The sequence below is a fragment of the Ranitomeya variabilis genome, chromosome 3 (genome assembly GCF_051348905.1).
Source record: "Ranitomeya variabilis isolate aRanVar5 chromosome 3, aRanVar5.hap1, whole genome shotgun sequence".
Taxonomy (NCBI): domain Eukaryota; kingdom Metazoa; phylum Chordata; class Amphibia; order Anura; family Dendrobatidae; genus Ranitomeya; species Ranitomeya variabilis.
Genome location: NC_135234.1, coordinates 252,375,153 through 252,394,190, shown reverse-complemented (window position 1 = coordinate 252,394,190; position 19,038 = coordinate 252,375,153). Strand labels below are relative to the sequence as shown.

The following is a 19,038-nucleotide window of genomic DNA, read 5'->3' as shown; positions in this document are numbered from 1 at the left end:
GCAGACAATTCTATCAAAGTCTGCATTCCAAAATGGCACTCCTTCCCTTCCGAGCTCTGCCATGCGCCCAAACAGTGGTTTACCCCCACATATGGGGTACCAGCATACTCAGGACAAATTGGACAACAACTTTTGGGGTCCAATTTCTCTTGTTACCCTTGTGAAAATAAAAACTTGGGGGCTAAAAAATCTTTATTGTTAAAAAATATATATTTTTTATTTTCACGACTCTGCATTATAAACTTCTGTGATGCACTTGGGCATTCAAAGTTCTCACTACACATCTAGATAAGTTCCATGGGGGGTCTAGTTTCCAAAATGGGGTCACTTTTGGGGGGTTTCTGCTGTTTAGGCACATCAGGGGCTCTCCAAACGCGACATGGCGTCCGATCTCAATTCCAGTCAATTTTGCATTGAAAAGTCAAATGGCGCTCCTTTGCTTCCGAGCTCAGCCATGCGCCCAAACAGTGGTTTACCCCCACATATGGGGTGTCGGCGTACTCAAGACAAATTGTACAACAGCTTCTGGGGTCCATTTTCTCCTGTTACCCTTGGTAAAATAAAAATTTGGAGGTAAAAAGATCATTTTTGTAGAAAAAATGCGATTTTTTTATTTTCACGGCTCTACGTTATAAACTTCTGTGAAGCACCTGGGGGTTTAAAGTGCTCACCACACATCTAGATAAGTTCCTTAAGGGGTCTAGTTTCCAAAATGGTGTCATATGTGGGGGGTCTCTACTGTTTAGGCACATCAGCGGCTCTCCAAACGTGACATGGCGTCCGATCTCAATTCCAGCCAATTCTACATTGAAAAAGTAAAACGACACTCCTTCTCTTCCAAGCTCTGCGGTGCGCCCAAACAGTGGTTTACCCCCATATATGGGGTATCGACGTACTCAGGAGAAATTGCACAACAACTTTTGTGGTCTAATTTCTCCTGTTACCCTTGTGAAAATAAAAATTTGGGGGCAAAAAGATCATTTTTGTAGAAAAAATGAGATTTTTTATTTTCACGGCTCTACGTTATAAACTTCTGTGAAGCACTTGGGGGTTCAAAGTGCTCACCACACATCTAGATAAGTTCCTTGGGGGGTCTAGTTTCCAAAATGGTATCACTTGTGGGGGGTTTCCACTGTTTAGGCACATCAGGGACTCTCCAAACGCGACATGGCATCCGATCTCAATTCCAGCCAATTCTGCATTGAAAAAGTCAAACGGTGCTCCTTCACTTCCAAGCTCTGCGGTGCGCCCAAACAGTGGTTTACCTCCACATATGGGGTATCGACGTACTCAGGAGAAATTGCACAACAACTTTTGTGGTCTAATTTCTCCTGTTACCCTTGTGAAAATAAGAATTTGTGGGCGAAAAAATCATTTTTGTGAAAACAAATGCGATTTTTTATTTTCACGGCTCTACGTTATAAACTTCTGTGAAGCACTTGGGGGTTCAAAGTGCTCACCACACATCTAGATAAGTTCCTTGGGGGGTCTAGTTTCCAAAATGGTGTCACTTGTGGGGGGTTTCCACTGTTTAGGCACATTAGGGGCTCTCCAAACGCGACATGGCGTCCGATCTCAATTCCAGCCAATTCTGCATTGAAACAGTCAAACGGTGCTCCTTCACTTCCAAGCTCTGCGGTGCGCCCAAACAGTGGTTTACCTCCACATATGGGGTATCGGCGTACTCAGGAAAAATTGCACAACAAAATTTGTGGTTAAATTTCTGTTTTTACACTTGTGAAAATTAAAAAAAATGGTTCTGAAGTAAAATGTTTGCAAAAAAAAGTAAAATGTTAATTTTTTTCTTCCACATTGTTTTAGTTCCTGTGAAGTACGTAAAGGGTTAATAAACTTCTTGAATGTGGTTTTGAGCAGCTTGAGGGGTGCAGTTTTTAGAATGGTGTCACACTTGGTTATTTTCTATCATATAGACCCCTCAAAATGACTTCAAAGGTGATGTGGTCCCTAAAAAAAACATGGTGTTGTAAAAATGAGAAATTGCTGGTCAACTTTTAACCCTTATAACTCCCTAACAAAAAAAAAATTGTTTCCAAAATTGTGCTGATGTAAAGTAGACATGTGAGAAATGTTATTTATTAACTATTTTTTGTGACATATCTCTCTGATTTAAGGGCATAAAAATACAAAGTTTGAAAATTGCAAAATTTTAAAAATTTTCGCCATATTTCCATTTTTTTCATAAATAATCGCAAGTAATATCGAAGAAATGTTACCACTAACTTGAAGTACAACATGTCACGAAAAAACAATCTCAGAATCAGCGGGATCCGATAAAGCGTTCCAGAGTTATAACCTCATAAAGTGACACTGGTCAGAATTGTAAAAATTGGCTCGGTCATTAAGTACCAAATTGGCTCTGTCACTAAGGGGTTAAACTTCATTTTTTTCAGAGAAAAACAATAATAAAGACAGTGACACCCAAAGTGGGAAAATTTGTTTACTAATTTAACATTCCAATAGCAAAATGCATATGGGATTAATCTGCAGGTTAACAGCATTATTATGCTGTCCGGTGCCTGCACTCAACTGAACGCAGCAGGGAGAAAATTATCTTTTTTCTCCCCGCCAGCAATCACTATTCAGTCATGGAGGCGGGGGAGGTGCTGGTTCACTCACGCTCTGAGTATACAGGTTGGCCGCTGTAACCACGCACCCCAGCCCTGACTGACAGCCGGCCTCAATGTAGAGCGAGTGTCAGTCAGGGCCGGGGACACGGTTACAGCAGCCACTATGTATACACTCAGAGCAAGACTGAAGCGCCGCCGCCATGCTCCTGTGGCTTAATACCAAATGCTGACCGGAAGAAAAAAGATCATTTTCTCCCTGCTGCATTTGGCTACAGCATCATAACGTTGTTAACCTGCAGAATTACCCCTTATCTGCAGGATAACAGCATTATTCCTGGTGACAGGTTCCCATTAATGCATTGACACTTTTCAAGTGATAGCTGAAAAAGACTCACTTATTTACATAGTAAAGCAAATAAAAAAAAATAGAAAAGGAAACATAACGAGAAAACAAAAAGAAGCGATCAAATGCTTGAATGAATGACGATCTTATTATAAAGAAGTCAGATAAATCTGGAAGTGTTGTGATCATGAATAAAGAGATGTATGCAACACAAGTATATAAGATTCTGGTTAGTAATAGAACATATAAACAAATTATTTGAAAATCCAACAAAAGTTAAAAAAAAAAAACTTGAAAATTTGATAGAAGAAGGCGGTAAATTAAATATTTTTAGTTAAGAGAAAAATTATTCATTATTCCGTTACATCCAGTAACATCTATGTTTTATGGATTGCCTCCAGTTCAAAAAGGAATGTTCACTCCACCATTGTGTTCTATGGCACAAATAACCCCTAGCTTTATAAAAGATACTACAACTGTGTTAAGAACCATGAATCACATAAAAAGGGATAAAGAATGTGTTTGTGTTACCTGTGATGTAATAAATTTGTACCCTTGTATTCCTTATTACCTTACACTGAAGGCGGTAGAATGTCATTTAAGTAATTTCAGTACATATAATGACAATTTAAAATATTTTATTGTGATGGCAGTAGATTATCTATCAACACATCATTTCCTTTTGTTTATATTTTTTGCAAACAGAAGGAGCCCAAATGGGGTCTAGGTTCTCACCTTCTCTAGCAATTTTTTTGTTTCCTGCTGGGAAAATTTCACATTTAATCTGACATTATCCCTTTTGGTCAGTTGATGTGGTATGGCTGCTATGCCGATGACATCCTCGATGACATGGTGGCCATACCAAATTTAATTAAATATCTGAATATGAATTATGTCAATTTGAAATTCACTGCTTTGTGTTCCAATAAAATTATAAAATTTCAAGACATTGAATTGCCAGGTAATGTGGATTTGTTAACTGGTTCATGCAGCTTTACATGAACACCCGAGCCTTACACTATGGCTGGTCTGAATAACTAAAGCAATTGTTACCATCCACCTCTCGTGTCTCCCCTTTTCCTCATAGTTTGTAAGCTTGCGAGCAGGGCCCTCATTCCTCCTGGTATCTATTTTGAACTGTAATTTCTGTTAGGCCTGTCCCACACGTCCAGATAATTCCGGTACCGGAAAAATCGGTACCGGAATTATCCGTGCCCGTGCGTTTCTGCGGCACATCAGTGTGGCACACGTGCGGCACACGTGTTTCGCCCGTGTGCCGACTGGGTACCACACGCACCATGCAGGAGACAGCGCTAGAGATAAGTGCTGTCCCCCCCCACGTGGTGCTGAAGTCGCCATTCATATCTTCTCTGCAGCAGCGTTTGCTGTAGAGAAGATATGAATAATCCTTTTTTTTGTTTGTTTCTCGTGTTTAACATAAAGATCCATGTCCCCAACCCCCTCCCACCCCCTGTGCGGCCGCCCGCTGTTATTAAAATACTTACCCGGCTCCCTCGCAGTGTCCTGTCCTGGCCGCAGCTTCTACCGTATGAGCGGTCACGTGGGGCCCCCGATTACAGTCATGAATATGCAGCTCCACCTCCTATAGGGGTGGAGCCGCATATTCATTTCTGTAATGGGCGGCCCCACGTGACCCCATACAGTAGAAGCTGTGGCCAGGACAGGACACTGCGAGGGAGCCGGGTAAGTATTTTAATAACAGCGGGCGGCCACACAGGGGGTGGGAGGGGGGTGGGGACATGGATCTTTATGTTAAACACGAGAAACAAACAAAAAAAAGGATTATTCATATCTTCTCTACAGCAAACGCTGCTGCAGAGAAGATATGAATGGCGGCTTCAGCACCATGTGGGGGGGACAGCGCTTACTGTAGCGCTGTCTCCTGCACGGCACACGGACTGCACACGGACAACGTCCGTGTGTGGTACGTGTTTTACACGGACCCATTGACTTTAATGGGTCCGTGTAATACGTGCGCTCCCACGAACACTGACATGTCTCCGAGTTTGGCACACGGAGACACGGTCCGCAAAAAATCAATGACATCTGCACAGATGCATTGATTTCAATGTGTCTACGTGTGTCAGTGGCTCCGGTACGTGAGGAAACTGTCACCTCACGTACCGGAGCCACTGACGTGTGAAACCGGCCTTATGCTGTAATGTCTATTGTCTGTACAAGTCCCCTCTATAATTTGTAAAGCGCTGCAGAATATGTTGGCACTATATAAATAAAATTATTATTATTATTATTATTATTATTATTATTATTATTATTATTATTTGGGAGTGGTTCAAACAGCTGTGTTTAGGAAACCAGTTTGTGGCAATACATTGTTGTGAGCAGACTGCTGGCACCCAGATCATACCATAAAGGCATCATTGTGAATTTTTGAGCGCAAAACGCATTTGTTCAAGGGAAATTACTTTTGAAAAGGAAAGAGAAATCATTAAAAATAGGCTAAAAGATAGAGGATCTAAGAATAATTAAATTGTTCCCTCATAAATGTAAAAAATATGAATAGAGGAAATATTTTACAAAACACCAAATAAAGAAAAGACAACTGATTACCTACTTTTAGCAGGCCTTATAATGCTAGTTTCAAATCATTAAGAAAATATTTTCAAAATATGTTCCTTTTTATATCAGGACGAAAAAATAAATAGCATTGTAGAAAAACATGCTTTCCCCTAGTTTATACATTGGAAAAACTGCAAATAAAACATGGTTGACACAATAAAGGATTTTTAAAATTGTGGTAAAAACTGTATCATATGCCCTTATGATGAAAAAAAAATCCATAACATTACCTAATGAAGAACATTTTATAGATAAAGTTATAAATTGTGACATCCATCATTTGGTATACTGTTGTGAATTTGCTTTTTGCTCCCTCTAGTGGTTACTAGTTTTTTGACTCTGGTTTTTCTGTCATTCCTTTTATCCGCACCTGGGTCGTTAGTTAGGGGTGTTGCTATATAAGCTCCCTGGACCTTCAGTTCAATGCCTGGCAACGTAGTTATCAGAGCTAGTCTGCTGTGCTCTTGTCTACTGATCCTGGTTCCAGTTATATCAGCTAAGTCTGCCTTTTGCTTTTTGCTATTTGTTTTGGTTTTGTATTTTTGTCCAGCTTGTTCCAAATCTACATCCTGACCTTTGCTGGAAGCTCTAGGGGGCTGGTGTTCTCCCCCCGGACCGTTAGACGGTTCGGGGGTTCTTGAATTTCCAGTGTGGATTTTGATAGGGTTTTTGTTGACCATATAAGTTACCTTTCTTTATTCTGCTATCAGTAAGCGGGCCTCTCTGTGCTAAACCTGGTTCATTTCTGTGTTTGTCATTTCCTCTTACCTCACCGTCATTATTTGTGGGGGGCTTCTATCCAGCTTTGGGGTCCCCTTCTCTGGAGGCAAGAAAGGTCTTTGTTTTCCTCTACTAGGGGTAGCTAGATTCTCCGGCTGGCGCGTGTCATCTAGAATCAACGTAGGAATGATCCCCGGCTACTTCTAGTGTTGGCGTTAGGAGTAGATATATGGTCAACCCAGTTACCACTGCCCTATGAGCTGGATTTTTGTATTTTGCAGACTTCCACGTTCCTCTGAGACCCTCGCCATTGGGGTCATAACAGTATACTGTGTAGAATTGGTTGTTGGTTATTAGTGCACTACAAGAAAAATAAATAAAGAGTGTCAGAACATATTTATAACATCAAAAAGGTAATAACACTGATTCTGGAGTGACTAATCATTTTATAGAGGTACATGAAGGTTGTATAAAAGGACTTATATGACTTACATGCTATGGTGTTGAACGAGTAATATGTCCTGAAAGAGGTGAACACTGGAAGAAAAAAGGTTTTTTTAAGGGAAATGTCTAGATTCTTAAAATGAATACCAAATAGCCCAATGGCTTTAATTTTTGTAATGACACAGTGTATTTGTATTGATACTATAAAATTGATGGAATATACTTGTATATAATGTTTTTCATGTATATAATATGAATTGTGTTATATATGTCAGAAACATCTTAGTGGATACCGAATAAAGAAATATTTTTAAATTTTATAAGTGGTTGTACTTGCTTTTTCCTACACCACTTTTTCCTCTTGTTTTTGCTGACTAGCAGAGCAAGCAGGTCCCACCCGATAAGTGGAGTCTGATATATATGCACAGTGGTGAGTTCATTTCAACTACCATATTTCGCGGACTATAAGACGCACTGGACCATAAGGCGCACCCCAAATTTGGGGTGAAAATTGCAGAAAAAAAGATTTTTTATAAGATGGGGGTCCGTCTTATTGTCCGAATTTACAGTATCTTACCTGAAGGCTGGCGGTGGCAGAGCAGGGTCACAGGAGGCATGGTGTCGGCAGAGGTGGGGTGATGCGGTACGGCGTGCACCTGAGCAGGGTCCCTTCCTGCTTAGGTGGGCGACGCCACGTCCTGGTGTCCATGGGAGGGTTGCAGCACTGGTTACCGGCAGAGGTGCTGGGATGAGGAGGTGCTGGGATGAGGAGGTGCTGGGATGAGGAGGTGCTGCGATCAGGAGGTGCTGGGATCAGGAGGTGCTGGGATCAGGAGGCGCAGTGACAGGTATGGTGTGAGAGGGTCCCTTTCCCCGGTGAGGTGATGCAGCAGCCCGGTAAGGAGCACAGCCGGGTGAATGCTGTTGTTATCGGTGGTGGCGGCCATCTTCCAGGGGCCGCGTGAGCGCAGATGAAGCGCTCTGCTTCCCGGGGCTTCAGGAAAATGGCCGCGGGAGGCCGCGCGTGCGCAGATGGAGATCGCGCGGCCATTTTCCTGAAGCTAAGAACTTCAGAAAAATGGCCGCCGCGATCCCCATCTGCGCACGCGCGGCATCCCGCGGCCATTTTCCTGAAGCCCCGGGAAGCAGAGCGCTTCATCTGCGCACGCGCGGCCCCAGGAAGATGGCCACCACCACCGATGACAACAGGATTCACCCGGCTCTGCTCCTTACCGGGCTGCTGCATCACCTCACCGGGGAAAGGGACCCCGCTCACTGCGCCTCCTTATCTCCGCACGTCTGCCGCCGCACCTCTGCCACCGCACCTCTGCCGCCACGGGTAAGCCTGCATTTCGACTATTAGACGCACCCCCCATTTTCCCCCCTTTTTTGGGGGGGAAAAAGTGCGTCTTGTAGTCCGAAAAATACGGTATATATTTTTACTACCGTGATTTGATTGGTTGCTATAGGCAAGTATACATATTTTACCTGGCACTTAAAATAAAAAAATATATATTTGGGCACTACCTTGGTAAAATGACTGACAATTTTCCTTATTCCTTGTTTCTATTGTCGCACATCATTATACTTGGTACTAAAAATATTTGTGAGCTTTTCTTTTTTCATTTGACCAGATGTCCTTACTTTTTTTCAGAACCACCCAGCGCTCCTGAAAATTTGTCAGTGGATGCGATTGAGGCAACCTCGATATCCCTAAGATGGAAAACTCCTGAAACCGAAGGAACCTTTGCTATAGACGGATATTTGATTGAGTACCAAAAGGAGGGCAGTAAGTCTAAAGAAATGTTTTCAATTAGTAATTTATTACCAGATGTAGTTTAGTCATGTGCCATAACTATATCTGATTCTAAAATCTGTGATAGTGCTAAAATTCCTTTAAATAATGTTGTGTTTTTGCATAACACACAATAATTATTTTATTTAACGCAATGGTCTAATGGTGAAGTCTCACACCACAGATTATGCAACAGTAAGACTGAGGCTACATGGCAATTTTGGCTCTGGCACAGGTCACGCTGCCAAAGATCTTCATTAGTGATGGTCGAGCATGCTTGGCACTGCTTGATACTCGATCGAGCTATGGGGTGCCTGATCAAGTTTTGAATAGTGACAAGTATCACAAGGTCCTCGTGTCCCCATAAAAAGGGCTGTGCTCTCACTTAATATCCCTGGCTGAGAGCGCAGGTACTCCTCTGTCAGCTGGACTCTTTGTGAGTACTCTAGCATTTTTCCAGAAAGAGATCTTCAACTCACAAAGAATCTGGCTGACAGAGGCGTCCATGTGCTCCAAGCAGGAGAATACCCGGAGTGATGCAGTGACCCCTGTTACAGCTAGGGGGCACTATGTGTGCTCCTCAGGATATGCATGGAGGCGCATCTGTGATTATAATGATGGTGAAACAGTGACAGTAAATAGCCGATATGTGTCACAGAGGGAGTCTGCGCTGCAAGCCTTAAGTAATGAATAACCAAACACATGACAGAAAAAAGCATAGCAAAGGATGAAACAGTCTATGCTAAAGGTATCCTACGAAAAATAAGGACCAATAAATAGGGATAGTCGCTAACACAAATGTAGAAAGAGCTATGGGTCACAAGGGCCCAAAAAAACGACCAAAAAATCCCAATGTATATCCAAAAATATCAACTTTATTAATGCATAATAATAATGAGAACATAACATATAGGAAACAGGTGAGGCACAGTGCCGCAGGGTGTGCACAGACACCACCACAGGAGCATACTAAGGGGGCACAGAGCCGGGATAAAAACATGTACCCATCAGAAGAATAAAATTACTAATAGTAAAGTACTGCATAGTGTGTCATATTAAATGCCCTCATGAGACACTGCTGAAAAGCAGCAGCTATATAATGGACAGCAGGCCAAAATACCAAAGTATAATAAATGTATATTACCTCAAAGGGCAGATGGGTAGATTGTATCCGGGGTCCGTGCGCCCTCCCCGACGCACGTTTCGGTGAAAAGACCTTCCTCAGGGGGATTACTAAGGGGGGTCAGATGTGCCGTTTTATAGATGCCCGCGACCGGAAGTAACCGGAACGAAACCGGAAGTAGTTCATTGTTGCTATGGAAACGGGGATGTACATATCCCATGATAATGGTATCAAGCGCTACAAAGCAGCTTATACCCGATCATACCAGACACCAGACACCAGCAAATGCGTCGCACATCGCCACGCACCGAGTCGGCACAGGGCCCTGTGTCGCTCGGCGGTGAGCGTGTAGCGGCGCAAGCGCAGTGTGAGGCAAGTGAGAAAATAGCCGCGCATGCGCAGAAGAACTTACAGGTACAACGCCGCCATGTTGGAAGAGGGAAACATCACCGCAAGCTACAGCAACATAAATACAGGCGGTAACAGGGCACACATAATATATATGGATATCAAAGAATAACATATAAACAACATAATAAACAAAAAATAAAATAAATATATAAATATACAACACCATATAATGAATGTGCAGATATGAGCAATATATACCGGACACAAAGAAAAAGAGACCATCATTCAATCTAAACAATTGCGGCCATACAAAATATATATAAAGACATATATAATGTATTACATGCATAAATTAATCAGGCACAAAGGAATATGGATAAAGCCTAATAATAATCTATATATTTAGCTACAAAGCTTATAATCAATTCAGGATATTCAATCCGTAATAGGCTCCATAGTATGTCAGAACATTTGACGTATAGCATTCATGCAGAAAAGGCCATCAAGATGACACAGGGTCCGAAGTTAGAGATTGTCCATATATCAACATCCACGTAACAGACATCAGGTGAGACACGAGACAACACAGCTAAACCTAAATGTAAAGTGGATAAAGCAATAAAAAAAATTATTAGAAACACCATATATGATAAAAAGTTAAAAACAACAAAACTAAACTGAAGCGGTATCCTGCACAGATGTACAGCAGGGAGAGATCACAGAAAGGACGAGAAATTGAAATGCTCATTAAGGCCCCGTGGATGGACCGTGCCAAGTGTCCAAATCCATCGGGACTCTAATTGAGAGAGGCGCTGAGAAATGTTACCCCCCCGAATACCCAGATCAATTAAATCGATGCCTTTCACACGCAAACCTCTGCTGTTACACATATGGTGCAACTTAAAATGTTTTGGTATTGTTTTCAGGAGGGATGCGTCCTCCTGTTCACTGGCCGCCTCTATGCCACGCACGTGCTCCCTGACCCGCACCCTCAGTTGGCGTGTCGTAAGGCCAACATAAATCAGGGAGCACGGACACGTGGCATAGTAGATGACATTCTTAGACTCACAGTTTATTGACTTTTCAATTTTAAAGCTGTTATGCCCAGAAGAGTCAGCAAATGAGTTACTATGCTCAATATTTCTACAGGCGACACAGTGTCCACAAGGCCTACAGCCACTCCTGATAGGGACATCATTAAGGAATGTACGAGGGGGCATACTTTCGTAGTGACTACGTATTAGCCGATCCCGCAGGTTTTTTGCACGACGGAAGGTAATAGCAGGCTTCTTAGGGATAATTTTGGCAATAGTTTTATCGGTCATCAAGATGGGCCATGCTTTCGTGAGGGCAGCACGCACCGACTCGGATTGGGTGCTGAAGTTGGTGACAAACCTTATCATATTTCTATCCTTAGTGTCAAGCCTTAAGTAATGTTGTTGTTATGTGTAGTCCCACAAGTGTTTGTATAATTGTGAAGGGAGGCTTACAGGGCTAGTTATGAGAGCTGGGCTGGTGGAACTAGCCACACACGCCTCCCATCTATAGGAGTGGTTACAACTACATAATGTGACCATGGTGTGGTCACATGGTCGGTAGTGTGTATGGACCTGAATGTTCGCTGTAATGGAGACTGTGTAGATCCTGGATGGCTTGTGTGTTGGGAGGTCCTGAGTGTGGACTGGATCCCTGAATAGCGCACTGTGAGGCCGTGGATCTGAAGACCTGTGTGTTGGGAGATCCTGGGAGTAGGATCGGATCCCTGTTAAGCGCGCTTGTGTGTTGGACAGTCCCAGGTGGGGATAGACATCCTGAACAGCACATGCAGTGGCCTGTGTTGGAAGTCCTGGGAGTAGGATTCCTGAAGAGCAGATGGGAAGAAGTGTATGCAGAGTGTTATGATCCTTAGTGGTTGAGGATCACAAATTACTCCAGCTAAGTAACAAACGTAGGACAAGCTCTAGGGAGGTGGCAAACTGGACTGACCGCAAATCTGAACCTATCCAAACACACTAGAAGTAGCCGGTGAACGTGCCTAAAAATCCTAGACGTCTCGAGCCAGCCTGAGGAACTAACTACCCCTAGAAAGAAAGAAAGACCTCTCTTGCCTCCAGAGAAATAATCCCCAAAGATATAGAAGCCCCCAACAGATAATAACGGTGAGGTAAGAGGAAGGCACATACACAGGGGTGAAAGCAGATTCAGCAAATGAGGCCCACTAATACTAGATAGCAGAAAATAGAAAAGGGAATCTATGCGGTTAGTAAAAAACCCTTACAAAATATCCACACTGAGATTTCAAGAACCCCCACACCAACTCACGGTGTGGGGGGAGAAACTCAGTCCCCTAGAGCAACCAGCAAGCGAGGAAATCACATTTTAGCGAGCTGGACTAAAAACATAATGAACACTGATAATCAAAAAATGATCAAACAAAAACTTAGCTTGTCTTGGAGAGACTGGGATCAAGGTAGACACAAGGAATCTGAAGAGCACTGAATACATTGATAGCAGGCAAGGAACTGAGTATCCAGGTGAGCTAAATAAGAAACCAACCAAGGATAACGAACCAGCTGATGCTGCAACCTGCAGAAAGACAACACTACACAGTACCGCTTGTGACCACTAGAGGGAGCCCAAAAATAGAGTTCACAACAGTACCCCCACCTTGAGGAGGGGTCACCGAACCCTCATCAAGACCCCCAGGGCGATCAGGATGAGCCGCGTGGAAGGCACAATCCAAATCGGCCGCATGAACATCAGAGGCGACAACCCAGGTATTATCCTCCTGACCATAGCCCTTCCACTTAACCAAATACTGAAGCCTCCGTCTAGAGATACGAGAATCCAAAATCTTCTCCACCACGTACTCCAATTTGCCCTCGACCAGCACCGGAGCAGACAAAGACCTATGGAATACATTATGAATGGCAAACGATGCTGGGAGATCCAAACGAAAAGACACCGGGTTAAGGATTTTCAAGATCTTATAAGGACCGATGAAGCGAGGCTTGAATTTAGGAGAGGAGACCTTCATAGGAACATACCGAGAAGACAGCCACACCAAATCCCCAACACGAAGTCGGGGACCCACACCGCGGCGGCGGTTGGCAAAGCGCTGAGCCTTCTCCTGTGACAACCTCAAATTGTCCACCACATGGTTCCAAATCTGCTGCAACCTATCCACCACAGAATCCACCCCAGGACAGTCAGAAGACTCAACCTGACCCGAGGAAAAACGAGGATGGAAACCAGAATTGCAGAAAAAAGGTGAAACCAAAGTAGCAGAACTAGCCCGATTATTAAGGGCAAACTCGGCCAAAGGCAAAAAAGTCACCCAATCATCCTGATCAGCAGAAACAAAACATCTCAAATAAGTTTCCAACGTCTGATTAGTTCGCTCGGTTTGGCCATTAGTCTGAGGATGGAAGGCCGACGAAAAAGACAAATCAATGCCCATCTTAGCACAAAAAGTCCGCCAAAACCTGGACACAAACTGGGATCCTCTATCAGACACAATATTTTCAGGAATGCCGTGCAAGCGAACCACATTCTGAAAAAATAGAGGAACCAAATCGGAGGAAGAAGGCAACTTAGGCAAGGGCACCAAATGGACCATCTTGGAAAAACGATCACACACCACCCAGATGACAGACAATTTCTGAGATACTGGAAGATCCGAAATAAAATCCATGGAAATGTGCGTCCAAGGCCTTTTCGGAACAGGCAAAGGCAAAAGCAAACCGCTGGCACGAGAACAGCAAGGCTTAGCCCGAGCACAAATCCCACAAGACTGCACAAAGGAACGCACATCCCGCGACAAGGAAGGCCACCAGAAGAACCTAGCCACCAAATCTCTGGTACCAAAAATCCCAGGATGACCCGCCAACACCGAAGAATGAACCTCGGAAATAACTCTGCTGGTCCATCTATCCGGGACAAACAGTCTCTCTGGTGGACAACGGTCAGGTCTATCCGCCTGAAATTTCTGCAGCACTCGTCGCAAATCTGGGGAAATGGCAGACAAAATCACTCCCTCTCTGAGAATACCAGCCAGCTCAGAAACTCCCGGAGAGTCAGGCACAAAACTCCTAGAAAGTGCATCAGCTTTCACGTTCTTCGGACCAGGCAGGTATGAGACCACGAAGTTGAAACGGGAGAAAAACAACGACCAACGAGCCTGTCTAGGATTCAGGCGCTTGGCAGATTCAAGGTAAATCAGATTTTTGTGATCAGTCAAGACCACCACACGATGTTTAGCTCCTTCGAGCCAATGTCACCACTCCTCAAATGCCCACTTCATAGCCAACAACTCCCGATTACCAACATCATAATTCCGCTCGGCAGGCGAAAACTTTCTTGAAAAGAAAGCACATGGCTTCATCACAGAGCCATCAGAGCTTCTCTGCGACAAGACAGCCCCTGCTCCAATCTCAGAAGCATCAACCTCGACCTGGAAGGGAAGAGAGACATCTGGCTGACATAAGACTGGAGCTGAAGAAAACCGGTGCTTCAGCTCCCGAAAGGCCTCCACGGCCGCAGGAGACGAATTAGTCACATCAGAACTAGTGTTGAGCGATACCGTCCGATACTTGAAAGTATCGGTATCGGAAAGTATCGGCCGATACCGGCAAAGTATCGGATCCAATCCGATACCGATACCCGATACCAATACAAGTCAATGGGACTCAGGTATCGGACGGTATTCCTGATGGTTCCCAGGGTCTGAAGGAGAGGAAACTCTCCTTCAGGCCCTGGGAACCATATTAATGTGTAAAAGAAAGAATTAAAATAAAAAATATCGCTATACTCACCTCTCCGACGCAGCCGGGACCTCAGCGAGGGAACCGGCAGCGTTGTTTGTTTAAAATTCGCGCTTTTACTTGGTTACGTGAGGTCCCGGCTTGTGATTGGTCAGGGCGGCCATGTTGCCGGGACGCGGACCAATCACAGCAAGCCGTGACGAAATTACGTCACGGCTTGCTGTGATTGGTCCGCGTCCCGGCAACATGGCCGCCATTAACCAATCACAAGCCGTGACGTCACGGGAGGCTGGACATGCGCGTATTTTGAAAAGCGCGCGTGTCCAGCCTCCAGTGACGTCCCGGCTTATGATTGGTCACGGCGCCATGTTGCCGGGACGCGGACCAATCACAGCAAGCCGTGATGAAATTACGTCACGGCTTGCTGTGATTGGTCCGCGTCCCGGCAACATGGCCGCCATTAACCAATCACAAGCCGTGACGTCACGGGAGGCTGGACACGCGCGCTTTTCAAAATACGCGCGTGTCCAGCCTCCCGTGACGTCCCGGCTTGTGATTGGTTAATGGCGGCCATGTTGCCGGGACGTCACTGGAGGCTGGACACGCGCGCTTTTCAAAATACGCGCATGTCCAGCCTCCCGTGACGTCACGGCTTGTGATTGGTTAATGGCGGCCATGTTGCCGGGACGCGGACCAATCACAGCAAGCCGTGACGTAATTTCGTCACGGCTTGCTGTGATTGGTCCGCGTCCCGGCAACATGGCCGCCCTGACCAATCACAAGCCGGGACTTCACGTAACCAAGTAAAAGCGCGAAATTTAAACAAACAACGCTGCCGGTTCCCTCGCTGAGGTCCCGGCTGCGTCGGACAGGTGAGTATAGCGATATTTTTTATTTTAATTCTCTTTTTTACACATTAATACATTAATGTTGTTGCGATACCCGATACCCGATACCACAAAAGTATCGGATCTCGGTATCGGAAATTCCGATACAGCAAGTATCGGCCGATACCCGATACTTGCAGTATCGGAATGCTCAACACTAATCAGAACCCTTCTTGGTCAAATCCGTCAAAGGTTTAACCACGCTAGAAAAATTAGCGATGAAACGACGGTAAAAATTAGCAAAACCCAAGAACTTCTGAAGACTCTTAACAGACGTGGGCTGAGTCCAGTCATGAATAGCCTGGACCTTGACTGGGTCCATCTCCACAGTAGAAGGAGAAAAAATAAAACCCAAAAAGGAGACCTTCTGTACTCCGAAAAGGCATTTTGAGCCCTTCACAAATAAAGCATTAGCACGCAGGACCTGAAACACCATCCTGACCTGCTTCACATGGGACTCCCAATCATCAGAAAAGACCAAAATGTCATCCAAATAAACAATCATAAATTTATCCAGATATTCTCGGAAGATGTCATGCATGAAGGACTTAAACACAGAAGGAGCATTAGAGAGTCCAAAAGGCATCACTAAGTACTCAAAATGGCCTTCGGGCGTATTAAATGCTGTTTTCCATTCATCTCCCTGCTTAATGCGCACAAGGTTATATGCACCACGGAGATCTATCTTGGTGAACCAACTGGCACCCTTAATCCGAGCAAACAAATCAGACAATAGTGGCAAAGGATACTGAAATTTGACTGTAATTTTATTCAGAAGACGATAATCTATACAAGGTCTCAAAGAACCGTCCTTCTTGGCCACAAAAAAAAATCCTGCACCAAGAGGGGAAGAGGATGGGCGAATATGTCCCTTCTCCAAAGACTCCTTTATATAACTCCGCATCGCGGCATGCTCTGGTATAGACAAATTAAAAAGTCGTCCCTTAGGGAATTTACTACCAGGAATTAAATTTATAGCACAGTCACAATCCCTATGAGGGGGCAGGGCACTGGACCTGGGCTCATCAAATACATCCTGGTAGTCAGACAAAAACTCAGGGACCTCAGAAGGAGTGGAAGAAGCAATAGACACCAACGGAGTATCGCCATGAATTCCCTGACAACCCCAACTTGACACAGACATAGCTTTCCAATCTAACACTGGATTATGAGCTTGCAGCCATGGCAGACCCAAAACGACAACATCATGCAAATTATGCAGAACGAGAAAGCGAATCACCTCCTGATGTACGGGAGTCATGCACATGGTCATTTGCGTCCAATACTGAGGCTTATTCTCAGCCAATGGCGTAGCATCAATTCCCCTCAGAGGAATAGGAAATTCCAAAGGCTCCAGGACAAAACCACAGCGCCTGGCAAACGACAAATCCATCAGATTCAGGGCAGCACCCGAATCCACAAAAGCCATAACCGGGTAGGACGACAAAGAACAAATCAAAGTAACAGACAAAATAAATTTAGGCTGTATAGTACCAATGGTGACAGGTTTAGCGATTTTTTTTAAGCGTTTAGAGCATGCTGAGATAACATGAGTAGAATCACCACAGTAAAAGCACAACCCATTTTGACTTCTATGACTGTCGCTCAATTCTGGTCAGAGTTCGGTCACATTGCATAGACTCAGGTCTCTGTCCAGAAAATACCGCCAAAGGATGAGCAGATTTGCGCTCCCGCAAACGCCGATCAACCTGAATGGCTAAAGCCATAGAATCACTCAGACTTGTAGGGGTGGGAAACCCCACCATAACATTCTTAACGGCCTCAGAAAGACCTTCTCTGAAATTTGCAGCCAGGGCACACTCATTCCATTGAGTAAGCACCGACCATTTCCGAAATTTTTAACAATACACCTCTGCTTCATCCTGACCTTGAGAGATAGCCAGCAACGCTTTTTCTGCCTGATTCTCAAGATTAGGCTCCTCATAAAGCAGTCCAAGAGCCAGAAAAAATGCATCTACATTAAGCAAAGCAGGATCTCCTGGCGCCAGAGAGAAAGCCCAATCTTGAGGGTCGCCACGCAACAAGGAGATAACAATTTTAACTTGCTGAGCGGAATCAGCAGAGGAATGAGGTCTCAGAGATAGAAATAACTTACAATTATTCTTAAAATTTTGAAACCTAGATCTATCTCCAGAAAACAACTCAGGAATGGGTATCTTTGGTTCTGACATAGGGCTACGAATAACAAAATCCTGAATACTTTGCACCCGTGCAGTAAGATGATCCACACTAGAAGTCAGAGTCTGAACATTCATGTCTGCAGCTGAGCTCAAAACCACCCAGAGTTCAAGGGGATGAAAGAAGCTAAACAGACTGCAGCAAAGGAAAAGCGGGAGGGAAAAAAAAAATGTACTCAGGTCTTCTTTTTATCCCACTTCTGCGATGCATTAAACACTTTTTGGCCTGCTATACTGTTATGATCCTTAGTGGTTGAGGATCACAAATTACTCCAGCTAAGTAACAAACGTAGGACAAGCTCTAGGGAGGTGGCAAACTGGACTGACCGCAAATCTGAACCTATCCAAACACACTAGAAGTAGCCTGTGAACGTGCCTAAAAATCCTAGATGTCTCGAGCCAGCCTGAGGAACTAACTACCCCTAGAGAGAAAGAAAGACCTCTCTTGCCTCCAGAGAAATAATCCCCAAAGATATAGAAGCCCCCAACAGATAATAACGGTGAGGTAAGAGGAAGGCACATACACAGGGGTGAAAGCAGATTCAGCAAATGAGGCCCACTAATACTAGATAGCAGAAAATAGAAAAGGGAATCTATGCGGTCAGTAAAAAACCCTTACAAAATATCCACACTGAGGTTTCAAGAACCCCCACACCAACTCACGGTGTGGGGGGAGAAACTCAGTCCCCTAGAGCAACCAGCAAGCGAGGAAATCACATTTTAGCGAGCTGGACTAAAAACATAATGAACAATGATAATCAAAAAATGATCAAACAAAAACTTAGCTTGTCTTGGAGAGACTGGGATCAAGGTAGACACAAGGAATCTGAAGAGCACTGAATACATTGATAGCAGGCAAGGAACTGAGTATCCAGGTGAGCTAAATAAGAAACCAACCAAGGATAACGAACCAGCTGATGCTGCAACCTGCAGAAAGACAACACTACACAGTACCGCTTGTGACCACTAGAGGGAGCCCAAAAATAGAGTTCACAACAGCAGAGTCTGCAACAGCACAGCACTGGGGGAGTTACAGACCGTCCGAGGATCAGGACTGTCAGGTGGTCTAGTGAGCAACGCATTGTCCGGGATGGTGATCCCACATCCACAGCTTCCCTAAGAGAGAGAGGACTGCCAGGAGTCAGCGTGTGGAGCAGGAGCTCCTGGAAGGTAACCCAGAGTATGGGGAACTGTGTGCACTGACAGGGGGGTTAGTAATGAAGTG

General features: G+C 44.4%; 1 protein-coding gene across 1 annotated transcript in view; it reads left to right on the top strand.

Moving 5' to 3' along the window:
- The window catches only part of IGFN1 (immunoglobulin like and fibronectin type III domain containing 1), a 262,834-nt gene that overhangs the window by 109,029 nt on the left and 134,767 nt on the right, over positions 1-19,038 (top strand). Inside the window, exon 2 of the mRNA XM_077295387.1 lies at positions 8,351-8,485. Within this exon, the coding sequence (XP_077151502.1) occupies positions 8,351-8,485 (135 nt within the window). The remainder of the gene's footprint in view (positions 1-8,350; positions 8,486-19,038) is intronic.